Below are 19,101 nucleotides of genomic sequence, written 5' to 3' on the forward strand. Positions count from 1 at the left end.
TGTAGGCTCGGAGCCACGGCACCTGAAAAACTACAACATGTGCCAAACAAAGAGCTTTGAGTCTTTGGTGGGTGAACTCAATTGATATGTAAGTGTTTTTGACTGTTCTGGCAATTCATTTGAAGTATAGTGCAGCTTAGTCCATGCTGAGATAAGATCTCCCTGAAGGGTCCTAAGAAGGCAGGTTTTGTTCGCTTTACATTTCTTGGAAACTTTAAATTAGTCGAAGAAATAAATGTAACTTGATTTTGTTAATTTGAAGCACATATGAAATGTTGAACTTCTTTATTCCCATGCCACAGAGTCTAAAACTGCATTATGCTTAGTGTGAGATCTCCAAAGTAAGTGAGCTGGACGGATGACTGTACACAGTTAGGACACAAGCAAATAAGTGGTAAATATGTACATTCAATTGCTTTAATTGTAATTGAGCCATATGTATCCCCGGCCAGCCAGGTCCATGTTATTCATACACACAAGCTGGAAAATAACATGAAATAATAAAATAGTGTACATACATAATATTTACAATCAAATAAACACTTTATGTATAGATGTACTGTTAAACGGAATACTTCATTATTATTTATTTTGTACAGGTAAAGTAAAAAGTCAGCCCTTATTTACACTATATTACAAAAATATACATAATTCCCTGCCTGCCTGTTTCCTATTGTAACTTGTAAAACATGGATTGAGATTAAGGATGTTTAATGTTTTGCATTTCAACTAAACAGGACACAAAGAAAATGTTAATTCAACCTGATTTGCAACTAGAGCATTAAACATAGCATCACATCCAGTTTGAAGATGGTATATTTGAGTTCAATCTTTAAGTCCTTAGTTTAGGGTTTTCAGATGACAGCAAAAACTCTGAAGGCTTTTCCGGTTGTAGGATTTAGAAGTCTGTCAAAAGAAATGAAACAGATTGAAGTAGTGCTTTTTTTTCCTGCTTTTTTTTCACAGTATGAAGTCATTTTGTTTTGCACATACGTTTCTGAGGTAATGTCGTTCTGGTGACTGCCTTTGTACAGCCTCCTCCTGTCCATGGGCATCACATCCAGGTAACCCCCCGACTCATTCTGGATGACCCCAGCATGGACCCCTGCTTTGCAAATACTGGATTTCTGGACACAATAAATTGGCTTTCAAAAAACAAGGCTTTCAGGAAAACAAAATTAAAAAACGCTATTTGTTTTCATGCTTACGTCAGAATAGTATTTTGTTCCAATCACTCGGACTTGACTCTGATGAAGACAGTTCCTAGGACAGTATAACCTGGAAGAAAAAATACAACAATATTTTATTAAAACATTGTTGTAAATACACAAATACAAATTTGTTGCAATTGTTCTATTGACAGTATACAGTATGACATAGACAGTCCACATCCCAACTGCTGTGCAAACCAGGTTAAATAGTGTATATATCCACCTACTGTTGGCTAGACACGTGTTCTGTTCATAATTATACTAAGTATAATCATAATTATAATGTATAATTTTGCACAGAAAAATACAAAATAATGTGAAGTACCTTGCACAATGTCTGATGGGTTTCTTGAAAGGGCAGTATAGAGCAACAGTAGTGTCACAGGTGACAGCTTTGACTGTGAGAAACAAAATGGCACTGGCGTTAGTACATTGTCAATAAACAACAACAAAAGACAATTATAAAGTAGGAAGAGTACTTACCTGGCACTTTCTCAACTTTAAATGAATTAGCACTCCTGTTCTTCCTGCAAATGAAACACAACATGTTGAACAGCTGATTATACAGACGTAGGCTATAGAAAAGTGTAAACATACCCTATTGATTGAATACCATTCTTGTATGATTTAGTGAAATGTGGTTTCCTGCCCAGTCTGCTCACATCCAGCCATCCTCCATCATTGTCAATTACTCCAGCGTGTAGTCCAACAGCACATACACTGGACTGCTGCAAACAGGAATACAAATATTAAATCTATAATACATAGTAGACTTCAATCAACAATTAAATAAGTCAAAATGTTTACCATGTCATAATATCCACTCCCGACAGCTTTACCAGGGCTGTCCAGGCAGCCAGGTGGACATTCATATCTAACAAGAGCACGTGCTGTTACTGCGTTATGTAATACATGTGTGTTCTACTGGCCTGTTATCTTTACCTGTTACAAGTTGTTCCTTTACACTGATCTCTCAACTTTGTGTCACACTCCACCTGCTGACCTGCAGAGGAAAGAGTGCTTCAGAAATGTCGAAATGACGGAGCATCAGGTGTAATATTGATGGGAATGGTGCATGATGGGAGCAGTCCTTACTCATCTGCTCAGTGCTGACCACCTGGTTTCTCTGGGGGTTGTCATGACGAGGTGGGTCCGGAGACTGGGCCCGTGGCTGTGGATCTCGCTCTTGGACCGGATCTGGTTCAGGCTCAGGTTCAATGAAGTTGGTCTCTTCAAGCTCTGGAGCAGGTCGTCTGTCAATACCACCATCTGGAAATATAGGTAAAGTGTATGAATATTTGTTAAAATGACATCATTAGGTTTACCATAGATTTAGATTTATTTGACCTTTGTAACAGAGGTTGTCCCTGCAGCCCCCCGCATAGCTGGCTGGACACTGAGAGCAGGGGGATCCATATTTGTAAGGTGCATGGCCCCACCAATTACCACTATAAGATCAGAGTCAGAGCAACAGACAAGAAATCATTTCCTACAGCATTTTTGGAGATAACTGAAGTATAGCAAGAAGATAAGATCCCCTTTTTTTTTTTTTTGCCAGTTTGGAATAGCATTTACAAAAAATACACAGGCTGAAATAACAAGAGCAAAATCCATATCCTCCCTTCCTACAACTCAAAGCTACATCAGACAAACTTCCTCACCCAGCATCCCATACAGTTCACTCATATCAGTCTTGACACAACAGTTCATAACCAAAGACAATGTAATGGATGCGCTTTTCATTTAACAATCTCATGGTTTGTGCAAGGAAGCTATTTAGCATACTGCTGGATTTGCAGCTTATGCTCCTATAGATCTTTCACGATGTAAACAGTGAAATCGAGCCATGAAGAACTCACGGTGGAGAGTAGTTGCAGACGAGGTAGACAGCTTTGGTCCAGATCATTCCCCACACATTCATGTTGTAACAAACATTAATGGCACAGCCAATACGATTACTAGTGGCCCAAACCAACTGCAAAAAAGAAAAAACAAAAACACAAAGTATCAATGATTTGTTGCATGAAATCTAGTGTCATATTTAGATAAAGGCAGATAAAATGCCAAATGCATTTTTCTTTTGAATATATTAGCACAATGATAGTTGAAAGCCCTACCTGAGTGTAGTGTGTGCAGACAGGTCCTGAGCACCGGAGTGGACAGTGCGGGTTACACTCCTGTGCGTAGGGGTAACTGTAATGCCTCACCTCGTCATACCAGGCCTGCACATGAAAGGTCGGGGGACGGTCCCTGATCAAAACTCCAAAAAGGTTAATTACATATAACCAGATAAGAGTACCTACAGTTTTTAAAATAGTACCTGCCCCAATGTGCTCCAAGGTTTTGTCCTATTTGTGTCAACATGTGACTGGGGCCATGTTCCCATCGACAGGTGTGGGCCCAATGCTCTGCACTCCGCTCCAACTCATAATCCCAAACCTCAGGAACGAACAGAGGGAAATAGAATAAACAAATCATCTTTATCTACAAAACAATAAATCCCTTATAATTTAAACCATGTGTCACTTCTAATGCAAATAAAGCAAAATTCTGCAGTAAGAACAAACAAAAACATAACACAGAGTGAACAACTTTATTTATGTTATGCTGAATTGGCTTCCACCTTCAAGTACAGTATTTAGATAAGACTTAGGTAGTACCCTGAATGACCTGCCTCTGAGTGTAGTCTGAAGAATGGGTCAGTTTTGTTTTTCCTGTAGATTAAGAGGCCTCTTAGGGCTTAAATTGTTGCCCATTACATTTCTCTAATAGCCATACACCTCCATCCACTCACAATCACAATCTCTTTTGTAGCTAATGTGTGTTAACCAAACTCAAATAAACGTACTTGAGGTAACCTGAAACATGAACCTGCTCTTAAAATTGCGGCGGCCGTGGACATGCCTACGCAAATTTAGCACACTATAGTCAAAAATGGGCCTCTCCTATTAAAAACACACATACGTGAGAGAGTAATATCACCATTGCTTTAGCTGGCAGCTTTATGCCACAATCGGTTGTGGTCTTTCAAAGTGTGTTTCCAGTAAACTGTGGTCAAGTCCTTGCCTAACTTAAAAGAAAAGACCAAACAACTTAATGTTAAACTAGCCTTGTATATTAAAAGACCTTTCTGGCAAAGGGTATGACAATCTTTCACTCAATCTGAACTTAAATACCCCCAAATTTCTCAAGAGAGTTTTGAACAAAGTATACTTGTACTAATTAATGTAGCATGAACTATGTTGCATTATGGCTATCGGCTCTCACTAGAAACACTAACAATGTTATGTTATTTAAAGGTTGACTTTTTACTGATTTTATATAACTCCTTCCATATGTCTGGTGAAAGTCACGAAAAGTAAATAGTAGTAGTAGTAGTGATTTATTTTCTTATGCAATACCCATTGGGTTCATTAATCCATTAATATTTTGACTCAGTGGTCCATTATCTAGTAATTAAGATAAGATAAGATATTCCTTTATTGTCCCACATGGGGAAATTACAAAGATGTATTTATGCTTTTACTGCACAAACACTTTTTGTAGCTTCTAAAAGTACATTTAATTGTGCAGTTCATCTGAGATGTTGGACTTTTAGAACGATTTAGCCTGGAGACACCTCAGACTTCCTCAGCCAATAACAACATGAGTCTAATAAGTCTAAAATCCTCCTAGATTATCCTCAAAACAAAGAGGTTATTGGGTGTCACCTAAGCTGCAAAACTATTCATAACATCTGCATATTGGCTGCACTGATAAGTTTAAGGACAGTGAACTCCAAGACCTGTACTTTGAAGCAGCAGTGGCCAAGAGCACACCTTATAGAACAGCCTGTGTACGGTCAATGATAGTGACCTTAAAAGGTTCAACTGTTTTGTTTGTCAATAGTGCAGTTAATGTCTACTTTTAGTGAACACTAATAGTGTAACATTCAAGAGACTGTGTGGTTGTGGTCAGAATAGGTAGGTGCAAATTGACAGCCATGTTTCCGTCAGTCTGCCCCTGGGAAGCTGAGGCTACAGAAGAAGCTTACCACGAGAGAGTGGGACAGAGGAATGACTGAGTGATGCATGGAACAGAGAAGAGGCCTTGATGGTCAGGGAAAAGTACTCCATCAAACTAATGCTTTATTATTACTGTGATTGATGTAGATAGATTTTGTTAATTTGTTAAATATTCCAATCCCATTTGAAGTCCCCATTTCTCATCCAAAGTCACTCAGGATAAATTTGTCATGCAAATCTAAGAACATAATGACAATTAAAAATGGTAAAATTGTAATAATTACAACCAATTGTGTTTAGCTGATTGCAACCAATACATTGTTGTAAGAAGATGTATGCATGTAGTTGACTGACCAATAAACCTGTTTCAACCCATACTATGATACTGGCCCTCCTGCTATTGCATTTCAATTGAGGACAATCATATATATATATATTTTTTTAAGAGGACAATATAAATATAATTCAATATAAAAGGACTCTTCTTGTTGGACCAGCACTCAGACTGGTTTGATAGTAGCCAAGTTTTACATTTTCTGTAAGAAACATTTTCAGTAGCCTATGAGACCGAACCCAGTCTTTATTTTGAAAAGGCACAGAGATAAAGTAACTCAACCTTCTGTATAGTCTAGTGTCGGTGCATGTCATAAAGGGTTGTTTTGGATGAATTCAAAAGCTTTGTGATGTGGGGTTTTGAGGAGATCAGAACTGTCAGGCAGAAAAGCTTTTGTTTAAACTTCAAAATCTGGAGTAAGGTATGGACGCGAAATCTTGAAAACATTCAGACCCCATCAGTTCTTGGCGTTACCACATAATTATCATCAGTAATAGTATCCCTTGCTAAAGAAACACAGGATTGGTGTATGTAACATGCATTTACACTCCTGTGCCCCACACTTCAAACGCTGAGGCTGCTCATGTTTGAAATAGATTCACCGCTGTGGCACCCCAAATGAGATGCATTGAGGATCAAATAAAGCACAACACTGGACTGTGCCAGGAGGTTCGAGTGTGCTTGGACGGCTGGGGAGCTGGAGGGTGATGGCGGTGGGGCTGGGGGCGGTGATGAAGAAAAGAAAAAGCAAAAATCACGAGAGAGAGAAGAGATGTAGAGTGATGGAGTAGGCAGGAAGAGAGGGAGGGGTGGTGATTGAGGTAAAGGGCAGGACGCGGCAGGGCTGTGAGCTGGATCAGGGCCACGGTCGGCGAGGACGGGCCAGAGGGGCTACAGCAACATGGCCTATTCTCCTTATTTGTAGACAGGACACAATTTCTTGCATAGCACAACTCAAAACTTATTGAATTGCTGTCCTCCAAAGTCCTATTGTAGAGAATTCCACTAATAAAGCGTTTGATGAACTCTCTCTGTGTGTATATATGGGCTGTGCAATGAATCAAATCTGAACCAAGATTGAGATTAAGTCATCGAGGTGTTGATAATGTACAGAGGTTATTTTAAATCGAGACGTCTTAAGTCCTAATTGCTTGTTCAGTAAAGTAATATTGAAAGCCATTTATTCAGATTAAAACCAAATCTAGAATTGTCATTTCGTCATTTCTCCCAAAAACCTGTACTCAGCTCAGTGCAAACTAAATTTGACTGATATTGTCTAATGATTGTAATAATAGCCCATATGTTGCACTAGTCCTTGATCAACAAACGCAGAGGAAGACGAAGCTGCTGCTTAAATGCTACTTCTTACCATATACTCCATATTGGAAGCCGGTGGATGCACTTGCCCACGCAGCTTGTTGTGCAGGTTCAGTATAAGGTGCATGTCTCCTTCAGTGATGGCTCTCTTGCCTCTTGAGCGAGCCCTCCACCACTCCTCATCCTTATCCCAGTACTGATCCAGAATAGATTCAAGTCGTGTGGAGTTGGTGAGGACCATGGAGATGCCAGTGTGGCTCAAACACAGGAACAAACTGGCCACTCCAATCCAGCCTTCGAAGGGGAAAGTCATTGTGGAGAACTTCTGCTGCTGATGGTGTCAGTTTCTCTGCAAAAGGATGGAACACGTTTACATAAAGAGATGGCCAAAACTTTATTTAATACTTGAAGACATAGTTACTGTCATTATGCATATTTTGCATGAGAGTGCAGTATAGACAACTGCGCACCTCAGTTACATTATTAAAAAACATCTGTAGAAGGCTACACTGAAACAAGATAAACGACTGTATTAGATAAATAAAAGGCAATTTAGACTTAATTTGCAAATCTTTAAGTTCGATGTCCAATTGAACACTTCAAAAGTTGCAGCTTACTTTAAAAAAATGCAGTCTTATGAATCCGTCCATCACTCAACAAGTCTAAGCAGCCGTTTGCATCCACTGTCCTCTCCGATTACCTGCTGAATTCCTCCAGTCACTTGTTGCGCTGCAAGATGCTCATGGGACTGGACCTGCGGCTCATTTGCGTTTATACGCCAAAACTGTGCTTAGCAACGGGCAAAGGACCGAGCCACGCCCCCACGCGCTCAGTTTGACGCGCCCACACGGTGAAAAGCAGGAGGTGTAAAAAGTGCCGCGGTCACCACCTGATCCTGCATGACGTGACTTAAGGGACTCTTGTGGTGGGCTGCACTTACGTACTTTTAATAAATGATAGTAAAATACAACATCAACTTTTGATGTGGGTGACACACCACTTACACCACATGCGTAATCGCTTGGCATATGATTTTTGCCATAATTACAAAACCTGTTCCAATGACAACTTCCCAATTTGCTCCAGCCATTTACTCAAAGTTCTGCTGCCTCCTTTTGGTGAGAAGCAGGACTGCGTCAGATCGACCAGAAGGAGGAGGTGTATGCTCAAAATGTCAGAGCTGTGAGATCAAATTGTGTACTGAATATGATGAAAATACAATGTAACGTTTTCTCAAGTGAAAAATCATCCTTGCATCTGCTGTACTGCAATAATAATTACCACATTTTCCTCGGGGACTTGCTAATATTTACTTTGATCATATATTTTAGAAGAAAATTAAAAGTGGCTGATTTGTTTGTGTGCAATAAAGTGGACTGTGCAATACGTGAATTGTGCCATGCATTTTTTGTTTATTTTTGTGTCCCAATCAAATAAAACATTTGTTCCATCTTGGGGCTGTTCCTCAAAGACGTCAGGGTAATAACCGCCTGTGGTCCACACCATCAGAAATAATCTGAAACTGGGGTCACATATCCAATAATCCCACCAAGATGAGAGAGTAGACTGAGAGACCTGAAGATGTTTATTGATAATGCGAAAGTTAATTAAAATGAAGTGACGGCATTGCTGGGTATAATTTACTTTACTTGATTCAGATTTATGCTGTATAAAGTTTTTAAATAAAATAATAGTCCATCACGTGGAACAATTAGTCTCTTTGTTACTTTTTGTGTCCAATCACATACTTGGATATGACACATTTGATTTTGGATGCTATATATGTGCCAACACTTTAATAAGACTTATGCATCTTGATCCTACCATAATCCAAACTACAAAGATAGCTCAAAAATGTCATCTCAAAATGTTGCTATCAAATTCACTTTTAAAATAGGTTTTCTTTATAGTTAAATAGGTCACAGTTTGTTATAGGGCAGCAGAACGGTCAAGGACTGCGCTGTGGTTCACTTTTCTGACGCGCGCACATTTCAATCTGCGAAACAGTTTGGGCTCTTACGAGATTAATGTCGAATAAAGGTGGAGCAACAAATGTGAAGGTTTGTGTCGGAGGGCAGTGTATAATCCTTTCGGGAGACGGACTTGACAAAAAGAGTCTTCACTTGAACTTCCTGAGAGCATGGAAAAAATATTTTCATCTCATAAATAATTAAATGCCAATATCTGATCACTGGGAACAGAAATGGTGCGCAGACGTCTGCTGCCTGTCGGTAAGTTCAACTCGCTTTTCAGCCATAAACGAAAAAGAAAAGAACAAAGGCTATCGTTTTACAACTTTGTTATTATTTTTATTTATTTATTTTCACCACAAATGTAATTTTAAATGCTTCTTTTGTTTAGTTTTAGCAGCAAGTTTTATCTTCCCAGAATTGTGTGTTTCAACAGCATCTAAGAAGAAATCTCAAGGTAATTCACAGCAGAAAATATCACAAAGAAAAGAACATTTTTCTAGTAGTGTGTGAATTTAAAGCTCCAGTAGTAACGTTTAAGCCAAAAAAATAAACTAAAATAATGCATAATGATATTTTTAACTGTGTACAAATCTTAATCCTTACCATAAACCTAACTCTCGTTTCCATGGTAATGTTATTCTTAATATTCTACATTATAGCATAAAATGTATCCATCTCCATGCAGACATTTTAACTTATTTTCATGGTATATAAAGTTACATGCTGTTGCTTTAAGTACCGGTATGTTGAGGAAAGTTCCACAGTATAGCAAAAAATACAGGTCAGATCTGTGGAGAGAGAATTGACCCCAGTCATATTAAAAATGCAGCTTCCAGAAAGGTTACATAGTGCGCATTTAAATTTATTTTGTAAATTAATGAAATAGCCTAGTAATAACATAGTGGACTATTTTAAAAACTCAATATTCTTATTATATTTACATGGTCCAATATTGCCCCGATGTTGAAAAATGATATACATATTTATTTTCCTTTTCTCCAGGGAATAACAACTCAGGTGTGACCCCAGCTGGACAGTGTGGCACATGGATAAAGGAGCCAGATGGTGGCTACTTCACATCCCCAAACTACCCGGAGAAATACCCTGCAGAGCGGGAGTGTGTCTACATAATAGAAGGTAAAATGATGTGTTTACAGATACACCGCTGACGCAAGATTGAACAATAACAGATACGACTATAAATGCTTGTTTCTTTAGCTGCTCCACGTCAGTGTGTAGACTTATTCTTCGATGAGAAGTATTCCATCGAGCCGTCATGGGAGTGTAAATTTGACCACATTGAGGTGCGAGATGGACCCTTTGTGTTCTCACCCATCATCGGGCGCTACTGTGGGCAGGAGAGTCCCACCTATGTCCGCTCCAGTGGCCGCTACCTGTACATTAAGTTTGTCGCTGACAGTGAACTTGAGGCAATTGGGTTTTCTGCACGTTACAACTTCACTCAAGGTTAGTGGCTGGAAAAACAAGTGCAGTTTGGATATTGGTACAAATGTGCTACGTATGTTTAAAATCCAAGCCAAGTTTTTTTGAAGGATGTCTGGGTTTAGTGTATTTGATAGGATTAGATTCTTCACACAACCCTGCAAATCCGCTGCTATTTCTAGTACTAGAGTAACTCTTCGGTTTATGATCTTATATATTGTTGCTGCAATATTGATTAAACCAATTAATTTCCCTTGTGTTTTTGGCTTATGTTAAAGCTTCTGGACATTCTTGATCAGAGCCTGTCATGTCATTGCAACAAGTCATTTAAAATATGCTTGATGCTGTTTTTAAAGACACATTAAGTATGCTTGGTTACATTAGTGGCCACACAGCTGCAGAGAGGAGGACAGCTCTCCCTTAAAGCCACAGCACCCACACAGATGGACGCACCGGACTTAATGAAAGCTTGTCTTCAGGGGAATACAGCTTGTCACTAGAGGCTTACGGGAGTCCGAGGCAAAGACTTTATGACCACCAGATTTTATTATAAGCCACCTTCACTGAAGATTAATCAGCATTTCGTGTCTAGATTACGTACAAGAGGGTTGTCTATTTTCCCCACACTTTCGTCACATGTAATGCATTTAATTGCATTTTCAATGTTATTGTATGTGATGTAAAAAAGTAAAACAGTGTAAAACTGTCTTGTTCAGTTTGATAAAACAGATTCAATTTCAAATTGTAATTCAAATTGTATCTACCCATGCAATATTGTATTTTCCCACACACTAAAACACTAAATCAAGCACAAAACTGTAAAATGCTAATCTCAGATAGAAATGGGGGATTTTTAACATTTCACTTGAACATTGCCACACATGAAGTGTTGGATTCAAATTTACGATTTGAAGAGCCTAGATCCTTCTATGAAGTTTGAACAGGCCTTGGTCAATAGTCACAATATCAATTGTTAAAATTTCATATTTACAATCAGGTTGTCAGTGGTGCGGAAGACTAATCTGTCCCAGATTAAGCTGCTGTAATCCAAGTGGAATAATCTGTACAAAGGTTTTTCCACACAATTTTTGAACCCTCGTTCAAGTGTTTTTGATCAAGTCTGGCTGGGGTTTAGGGAAATATAAATGAGGGCAGATTGACGACATGTAGATTATAAAAACCTTGTCCAGCTGCTTTCATCTTTTGTGCCAATATGCTTCTTTAATGTTGTTATTTTTCGGTTGGATTCTTAGGGTAAAATCTCATTCTCACACAGAATTGTCTACATTTATTCAGATACAAATGGAGAACATTGACTGTATAATTGTGTATATAAAAATGGAGAATCACTTCTTTGGTGTTTTGCCCTTTGTCTGTAGTACTTTATCTATCACATTGTTGGGGCTTGACTATTCAAATACTGATAATCCACTTTTCAGTTTTTAATTGTCCAAGGTTGTAAGATATTGTGTAGTTTAAGAGTATTAATTCAGAGCTCAATTTTAGGAAATATATGTGGGTATTTTTTACTTCCAGATCCAGAGTTTACAGAACAGGGGTCACTGCCATCATTACCTTGTAAGTACGGATGATACCTTTCCTTATTATAATTAGGTGCTATATGTATTAATTGTATTTTAATATTTGTTGTCAGTTTGTGAATTTGAAATGAATGGCCCTGAAGGATTTGTGGAGTCTCTTCAAATCACCAGAGGAAACCACGCCTTGCAAACTGAAGCTGTGGATTGCCGGTGGTACATAAGGGCACCACCGAAAGCCAGGGTGTGTAAGAAATATTCTACATGCCTTGGATGGTGACTAGATTTGAGTTATGTTGTCTTTCTCTTCTTTACAGATTTACATGCGGTTCCTAGAGTATGAGATGCACAATTCAAATGAATGCAAGCGTAATTTTGTTGCAATCTATGATGGCAGCAGTTCCGTTGAGCACTTGAAGAATAAGTTCTGCTCCACTGTGGCCAATGACGTCATGCTGGATTCTTCTTTTGGCGTGGTCCGTCTATGGGCAGATGAGGGAAGTAGGAAGAGCAAATTCAGAATCTTGTTTACAACTTTTCATGCTCGTGAGGGATTATTTTTCTTGCACTAAATTTTTTCAACTCTGGCGTCCTATAATTTGATTCTAAAATATATTTTTATCTCATCTTATTTTTAGCTCCTTGTGATGACAACACTTTCTTCTGCCATAGTAATATGTGCATCAACCATACACTAGTCTGTAATGGTATCCAAAACTGTGTCTACCCTTGGGATGAGAACCACTGCAAAGGTACTCACTTATACTGGCCCAAAAACTCCATACACACCATACAACATTTTTCAAACTTGACTCTTACTTCTCTTTGTCAGAAAAGAGGACACCAAGTATACTGGACAACCTAGATAATACCAATCTGACCATCATTGGAGTAACCTGTGGCTTAGTTGTGATCCTGCTAGTCATATCTGTAATCATTCAGATCAAACAGCCAAGGAAGAAATACATAATACGCAGGTATGTTTAATCTATACTGGCTATAGTCAATATTTTCTATGTTAGACAAGTTTACCATTATCCGTGCTCACATTGGTATCTGGACACAACTCAAAACAGGATCAAATAGAAGATTCAAGGTCCTGGGTGTGATTCCTGAACTGTGTAGACTTGTAGGTCTTTCTGTATGTTTTTTTGTATGTTTAATTTATAGGTGCTCTGATTTTACGCTCAACGTAAAATATCCAATGTAGACTTATCCTCCAGCTAGATGGTAGGTACTTCTAAATCAAGATCCCAGGACACTGCAGTCACTCTGCTCCTGATAGGAAAGGTTCTTCCAAACAGAAAATCAACATTGCTAATATATATAATGCCACAGTTTCTTCTAGTGTACATGTGTCTCATATTTACAACATAATTTTTACAACAACTCTAATCTCTTCCACAGTGATGACTTCGACCCTGCTCTGCTGCACCCGGGCATTGAGCCGCCTCACTACGAGCTCTGTACTCTGCGGCGTGCCCCGTCTGGTGACCTGACTGACGGCGCTCTGGCAGAGAACCTCCCCAAGATGCCTCGTTCATCCTCAAAATGCATTCGTGACCATCACTGTGGCTCCCAGCAGGACAGCATGCATGGGAGTGTACACGGCAGTCGCAGTAACTTGAGTGTTAGGGATGGCACCGCAGCACCAGACGGGGTGCTTGGGCCACTGCCACTACCTCCACCAATGGTGAGCCAGCAGTCTCCACTTCTGTCCCATCACACCACTCCCACAGGCAGACGGAACATCTTGGTGATGAAGCACAGTTACTCACAGGATGCAGCCGATGGCTACAGGGGTGAGGTGGAGGACAATTTAATGATGAGCAATGAACCAACCACCAGCAGCCAGCGCTATATGCAGCATCAACACATCCATCCTAATATGTCAGGCTTTGACCACGTAGTCCATCGCACACTGTCCAATGACTTCTAATATATATCGAGTATATTAGAAGTATAGTTTGTTCTTCCTTTAAGTTAGTGAACTGCATAATTTACAAATCTTTTACCCATATGTTGACCATAAAATAACCCCATACCCCACAAAACCTATGCAATTTTCTACACACAATGCGGAATCTAATAAATGCTACTATTAATAGTCATATGCATGTGGTTTACACAATTTAATATACTTCCAGTTTTCACACTACACAAGCCATATGCTGAATTCTCAGGAGGCAAAGTTATTGACAAATTGGCTGCCTTTGTTTGTTGTGCATTCTTGTCTCAATAAATCCTTGGTCCCTGCACTCCTAAGCCTGATGACTTACTGTACAAACTAATAAATATGTAAATCAATTGTTTGATTTTCTCATTTAAAAAAATACTTTTGCAATATTTAATTTTGCAGTGAATGTTAAGATTTTTTTTCTTCCTTACTTTTACCTAAGCGGAAGCAAAGAATAGGAACTAAGGTCGTATTTATCTGAACGCCCGGACTTATTTACACGACGGACAGGTCACTGAGCGTAGAACTTGGATCTATAAAACTTGGTTGTAGCATAGAACTAACAAACATTAACCGTGATCGTTTATTTAATTGATTTCGTTGGAAAAAGAAATGCGATAAAGTTGATCGTAAGTTTTCTGCAATGCTATTTTTTTCCTTTCACATTGTCATGCAGAAAATTTAATCCTAGTGATCTGTAGCTGCTTGCGATACGTTTGAATGACAGTTGGTGAAATGTCACAAGAAGAAGACACATTTCTGGGGGCCCCGTGCCATGGGAAAACCGACATAAACCAGACTAAAAACAGAAGCCGTCTTGGTCTCATTGTCACTGGTGTAGTGGGCGGCTCACTCGTGGCTCTTTACGCGGTTACAGCTCCGTTTGTTGCCCCGGCATTGAGAAAGGTCTGCCTCCCCTTCGTCCCTGCTACCACGGTTCAGGTGTCCAATGTCCTCTGCGCCCTCCGAGCCAGGACGGGGAAGCTGGTGGACATAGGAAGTGGAGACGGACGCATAGTGAGTGTGTTGTGGCCATCCTAGTCCATATGCTGCACTGTACTATAACCATAGCCTCATTGTACATAAATGTTTTGGAGCTTTATAGTTTTACTCTGTGTTAGAACACTTGCATTGCACCATTGTGGGACAAATCAGGTTATCTTATATCTCATCTCATCACACAAGATATACTACTTTTAACCCGTTTTAATACATAAATGACTAGAATGTCAATGTCAGGCTTGTGTGTACAAACATAATCTTTTCTTTGTATGATTCGATATGTACATATTGTGCGTGTGTATATACTTACTATAATTAATTAGTAATTTCCATACCTCCTGCCTTGAACTTACAGGTAATAGCAGCAGCCAAGCAGGGCTTTCGAGCATCAGGCTTTGAGTTGAACCCCTGGCTGGTGTGGTATTCACGCTACAAAGCTTGGAAGGAGGGCGTCCATCACACAACATCTTTCCACTTATCTGACCTCTGGAAGGTAAATTTGTATTCATTTTACTTATGTTTGTAAGACATTTAGGATCATGCTAAAATACTTACTAAATTATTTCCCAGGTCAGTTTTGCTCAATACCCCAATGTTGTCATCTTTGGAGTACCCCAAATGGCAAGTTTAGCAGTTGTCTTCTCAAAAATAATGTGTCAATTTGTTCTCTTTTTAAGTTAAAACTGCAGTCTTAACATAGTTAATGCTTTTTTGGGCTTTCGGCAGATGGAAAGACTGGAACACAAGTTGGCAGAAGAGCTGCCGAGCACAGCCAAGGTGGTGGCCTGCCGATTCCCTTTCCCCACATGGATCCCAGAACAAACTGTTGGGGAAGGCATAGACACGGTGTGGGTTTATGATATCAAGACATTCAAAGGTTACGAAAGGACAAGGACTATATCTGAACAGAATGAACATGGACAATGAAGAACATTTACCTTATGTGATTTCTTTTTATCATAATTAATATTTCAATCATCGCAATTATTATTAGGCTCATACTTAACAAAAGTACCATACGAAGCAGCGCCTGCTTTGTTTGACTAAATACTAGATCTCTTTATCTTGTCTAAAAACTATTCCAATTCAAATGATTTCAAGAGATTCACCAGATCAGGTATGACTATTTCAACACTTTGATGAAGTTTCAAAAACACTGCAGTCAGTTCAAGTGTTTCTCAAATTGTGGTACACTGGTGGTATGTGACTCATCTACAGTTTAAATGTGTGTAAAGCTGAGCTTCTCAAAGTGTGGGACGCGCCCATTTGGGGGGTACGTAGAGCCATGCCAAGGTAACAGAAAAACGCCCAGTGCCGACAAGTGGTTAATCTCTAAATACGAGAGTGCAGCGGAGGAGTTTTCTCTTTTATTTTGCTAACTTCCTGTGTGACCGAAAGTAACCGTGAAACTAAAATCTACTTGAAAGTCAAAGAAAGGACGCAAAGTAAAGTATTATGTTTAACGGTGAAAACAAAGAAAACATTGTGAAAAAGATTTTAAAAAAAAACAAAGATCAAGCTGCAGTCAACAGAGGAACAAAGTTTGTATTATGACTGAATGTATTATTTAAAAATAATGATTATTTTACAAATGTATAAAAAACCTAATGTAATGAGCTAGTAACAGTGACTATACAGACAAAATGGTAATTATTCTTTATTTGTTCTTGCCGAGCTCTGACGTTGGTTGAATGACAGGAATGGAAACAATAAAAAATAATTTAACTATCAGTCCTGTCCTTCTCTGGCCTTTTTGAATCGAACTTTTGAACTTGCTCTTCTACTGTTGTTGTGTTACTTTTAATGGCGGTTGGCAGCCAACTGAAAAGGTGCATTTACCGCCACCTACTGTAATTTTACATATGTTTTACGCTATACTGTAAAAAAAAAGCTTGCTCTTCTACTGACTGGTTATGTGACATATGTGACATACAGCACATGCAAAAAGAAAGTGTGTGCATTTGATTCCTTTCTACTTTGAAGACAATGAATATGAGTCAGCACCGCTCAGAAAGCAGTCTATGGTATAAAGTCTGAAGAATAAAGTCTGAACACCCGGTCTGGAGAGACGGGAGATGGCGGAGGAGAGTGGATCGGGGATGGAAGACGTTCTGGACGGCGTGGAGGAGCAGCCTTTTCTGCCTGCTCGTGCCCGGAAACGTAAAAAGTCCCTTAGCTCGTCCGAGGGTTCTGGGAATGAGCAGCAGGATGAGGCTGAAGCTATTGATATCCGGGGTGAGAGCAGAGACTGTAAGGTGATCATAAAGCTTGCACAGGATAGTGCATCCTTTAAGGAGTGGAATTCAGTGGCATTGTCAAAGAGCCTAACTGTAGCTGTGGGAGTGATCAAGAGTGCGAGTGTCCTTGGAGATGGCTCGCTGCTGGTCGTGTGCAAGGACGCGGCTCAGCAACGGAAGGCGATTGGAACTAAACGTCTGGGTGGAAAGGACATTCTTGTGTCTAATGCTGAAAGAAACACGGTCAGAGGAGTTATCCTAGGTGTCCCTACGGCGACGTCTGTGGATGAAGTTAAGGAGAATTTGACTGGAGTTACGGTGGTGGACGCTAGGCGTTTGAAGGTGACCCGGTTTGGGGTAAGATGTGACAGCTTGTCGGTAATGGTAACACTTGAAGGGAGGTGCCTGCCTAGTAAGGTGTTCATTGGGTACATGTGCTATAGCGTCAGGCCATATGTTCCGCCGCCCCTGCGTTGCTTTAAGTGCCAGCGCTTTGGGCATATTGCAGCGGTCTGTAGAGGGAGGCAAAGATGTGGTAAATGTGCAGGAGATCATGAGTATGGGAAGTGTGACGTGGGTGCAAAACTGAAGTGCTGTAACTGTGGGGAAGAACATAGCTCTGCCTACGGGGGATGCAGGTTTAGCAAAAGAGCTGCTGAGGTGCAGAAAATAAAGGTCTCTCAAGGTATATCCTATGCAGATGCAGTCAAGAAAGTTTCAAGTAACGAGTTTAGAGTAAATACAGAGAGAGGAGCCAGCGCTGCTCCCAGCCAGGGCGAAATGAGAAAGGCCAGCGTGGCTCCCAAGAAGTGTGAAGGTTTCAAGAGTGGAGGTCCCAAGTGTGCAGGTTCCAGAATTAATGAGAATACCCTGGTTGTGGATAGAAAGGATTTTGTACTCTTTATGGTGGATGTTGTTAACTGTGCTGCTCAGACTCAAAGCAGAACTGAAAGGATCAGGATCATTGCTAAAGCTGCAGGGAGATTCCTTGGAACAAAGGAGCTTGATTGGGCAGATATAGAAAACAGGCTAAAGGCGCTAAATGGGAGTCGGAGTGATGGGGGTCTGCTTGTGGGGAGTCAGAGTGATCAGAGTGACGAGATGGGGGTGGGGGTGGTCTCCTGTCCTCGCCCAGTCTCGTAGACGCACGGCTACCAAGCAGCGACATCAGTGGACATATTAAAGCCTATAGAATGAAGCCTGAAGAATAAAGCTGTACGGTGGAAGCACCGAACGTCAAAGAAGGAGAGGAAGATGAAGAAGAGTCTCCCTGGAATAAAGCCGGTTGGTCTCTGAAACAACAACAACTATTCTAGTCACAAAGACATATCATGACCTCATGGGCTTTGTAACACCAAAGCAATGGAAGGAGTACTTTTACGGACTACGACAGAGTCTGAGGAATAAAGTCTGGCGGTAATGCAACAATTGGATGCCAACCGCCATAAAACAACAACAACAACAAGTCTGAAGTATAGGTGGTCTAAATGAAGTCTAAAGAATAAAGTCTGGCGGTAATGTAACACTTGGATACAGCCGCCATAAAACACAGAAGAAGAAGAAGAAGCAGCAGTATACTGTGACGTGGACCCGCAGTGATAAAAGTGATCCACAGTGACGAGAAGTAATGCAAGTGCGTGTTCTCCTTGAAAGGCTGTATTCAAAGCAGTCAAGCGCAAATTCTGCGCTTTCCCAGAGGCTGTGGGGGAAGTACTTGTTTAGAATTATTGCGATGATGTAGTGCCATTGCATTAAGGCCTAGTTTAGACCTGGTATTCTGAATATTCCCATAGATCAGGGGTGCCCAAACTTTTTTTTTTTTTACAGAGGGCTGCATTTTGAAACAAATACGAAGCAGAGGGCCACAAACAACCCGGCAATGTCAAATTTGTTGAATGACAAAGTGAATCATTTGAAATTTTTGCATTCAACATTTTTTCAATGAGCCTACACACCTTTAATAAGACTTGGAACATTGATATTAGGTTGGTATGTCATCAAAATGCTTGAAAAAATTGGTCTGAGGCCCCGGGGCTGTAGTTTGGACATGCCTGCCATAGCATACCATGGTACTTGGTGTGAAAG

General features: G+C 40.0%; 3 protein-coding genes across 3 annotated transcripts; 2 read left to right on the forward strand and 1 right to left on the reverse strand.

Annotated features, from left to right (window-relative positions):
• Window positions 1-399: 399 nt before the first annotated feature.
• On the reverse strand, window positions 400-7,209 carry crispld1b (cysteine-rich secretory protein LCCL domain containing 1b). The gene is made up of 14 exons (XM_072440956.1): window positions 6,919-7,209; window positions 3,532-3,650; window positions 3,329-3,461; window positions 3,071-3,186; window positions 2,559-2,659; window positions 2,307-2,480; window positions 2,154-2,214; window positions 2,019-2,085; window positions 1,809-1,939; window positions 1,695-1,738; window positions 1,537-1,609; window positions 1,209-1,278; window positions 994-1,127; window positions 400-906 (listed from the first exon to the last, which is right to left on the reverse strand). The coding sequence occupies exons 1-14, from the start codon at window positions 7,177-7,179 to the stop codon at window positions 855-857; spliced, it is 1,536 nt and encodes a 511-aa protein (XP_072297057.1). The 5' UTR covers window positions 7,180-7,209; the 3' UTR covers window positions 400-854.
• A 1,688-nt stretch (window positions 7,210-8,897) lies between these two features.
• LOC140356166 (neuropilin and tolloid-like protein 1) lies at window positions 8,898-13,939 on the forward strand. The gene is made up of 10 exons (XM_072440955.1): window positions 8,898-9,097; window positions 9,228-9,293; window positions 9,842-9,976; window positions 10,058-10,306; window positions 11,819-11,860; window positions 11,937-12,064; window positions 12,138-12,366; window positions 12,459-12,572; window positions 12,653-12,797; window positions 13,228-13,939. The coding sequence occupies exons 1-10, from the start codon at window positions 9,070-9,072 to the stop codon at window positions 13,757-13,759; spliced, it is 1,668 nt and encodes a 555-aa protein (XP_072297056.1). The 5' UTR covers window positions 8,898-9,069; the 3' UTR covers window positions 13,760-13,939.
• Window positions 13,940-14,334: 395 nt separating this feature from the next.
• On the forward strand, window positions 14,335-15,793 carry atpsckmt (fATP synthase c subunit lysine N-methyltransferase). The gene is made up of 4 exons (XM_072440957.1): window positions 14,335-14,794; window positions 15,135-15,272; window positions 15,350-15,400; window positions 15,506-15,793. Exons 1-4 carry the CDS (start codon window positions 14,498-14,500, stop codon window positions 15,704-15,706), a joined length of 687 nt encoding a protein of 228 aa, XP_072297058.1. The 5' UTR covers window positions 14,335-14,497; the 3' UTR covers window positions 15,707-15,793.
• The last annotated feature ends 3,308 nt before the right edge of the window (window positions 15,794-19,101 follow it).

This window comes from Eucyclogobius newberryi, unplaced genomic scaffold, assembly GCF_026437365.1.
Source record: "Eucyclogobius newberryi isolate DKJ021-1_F unplaced genomic scaffold, fEucNew1.0.hap1 SCAF_12, whole genome shotgun sequence".
Classification (NCBI taxonomy): domain Eukaryota; kingdom Metazoa; phylum Chordata; class Actinopteri; order Gobiiformes; family Gobiidae; genus Eucyclogobius; species Eucyclogobius newberryi.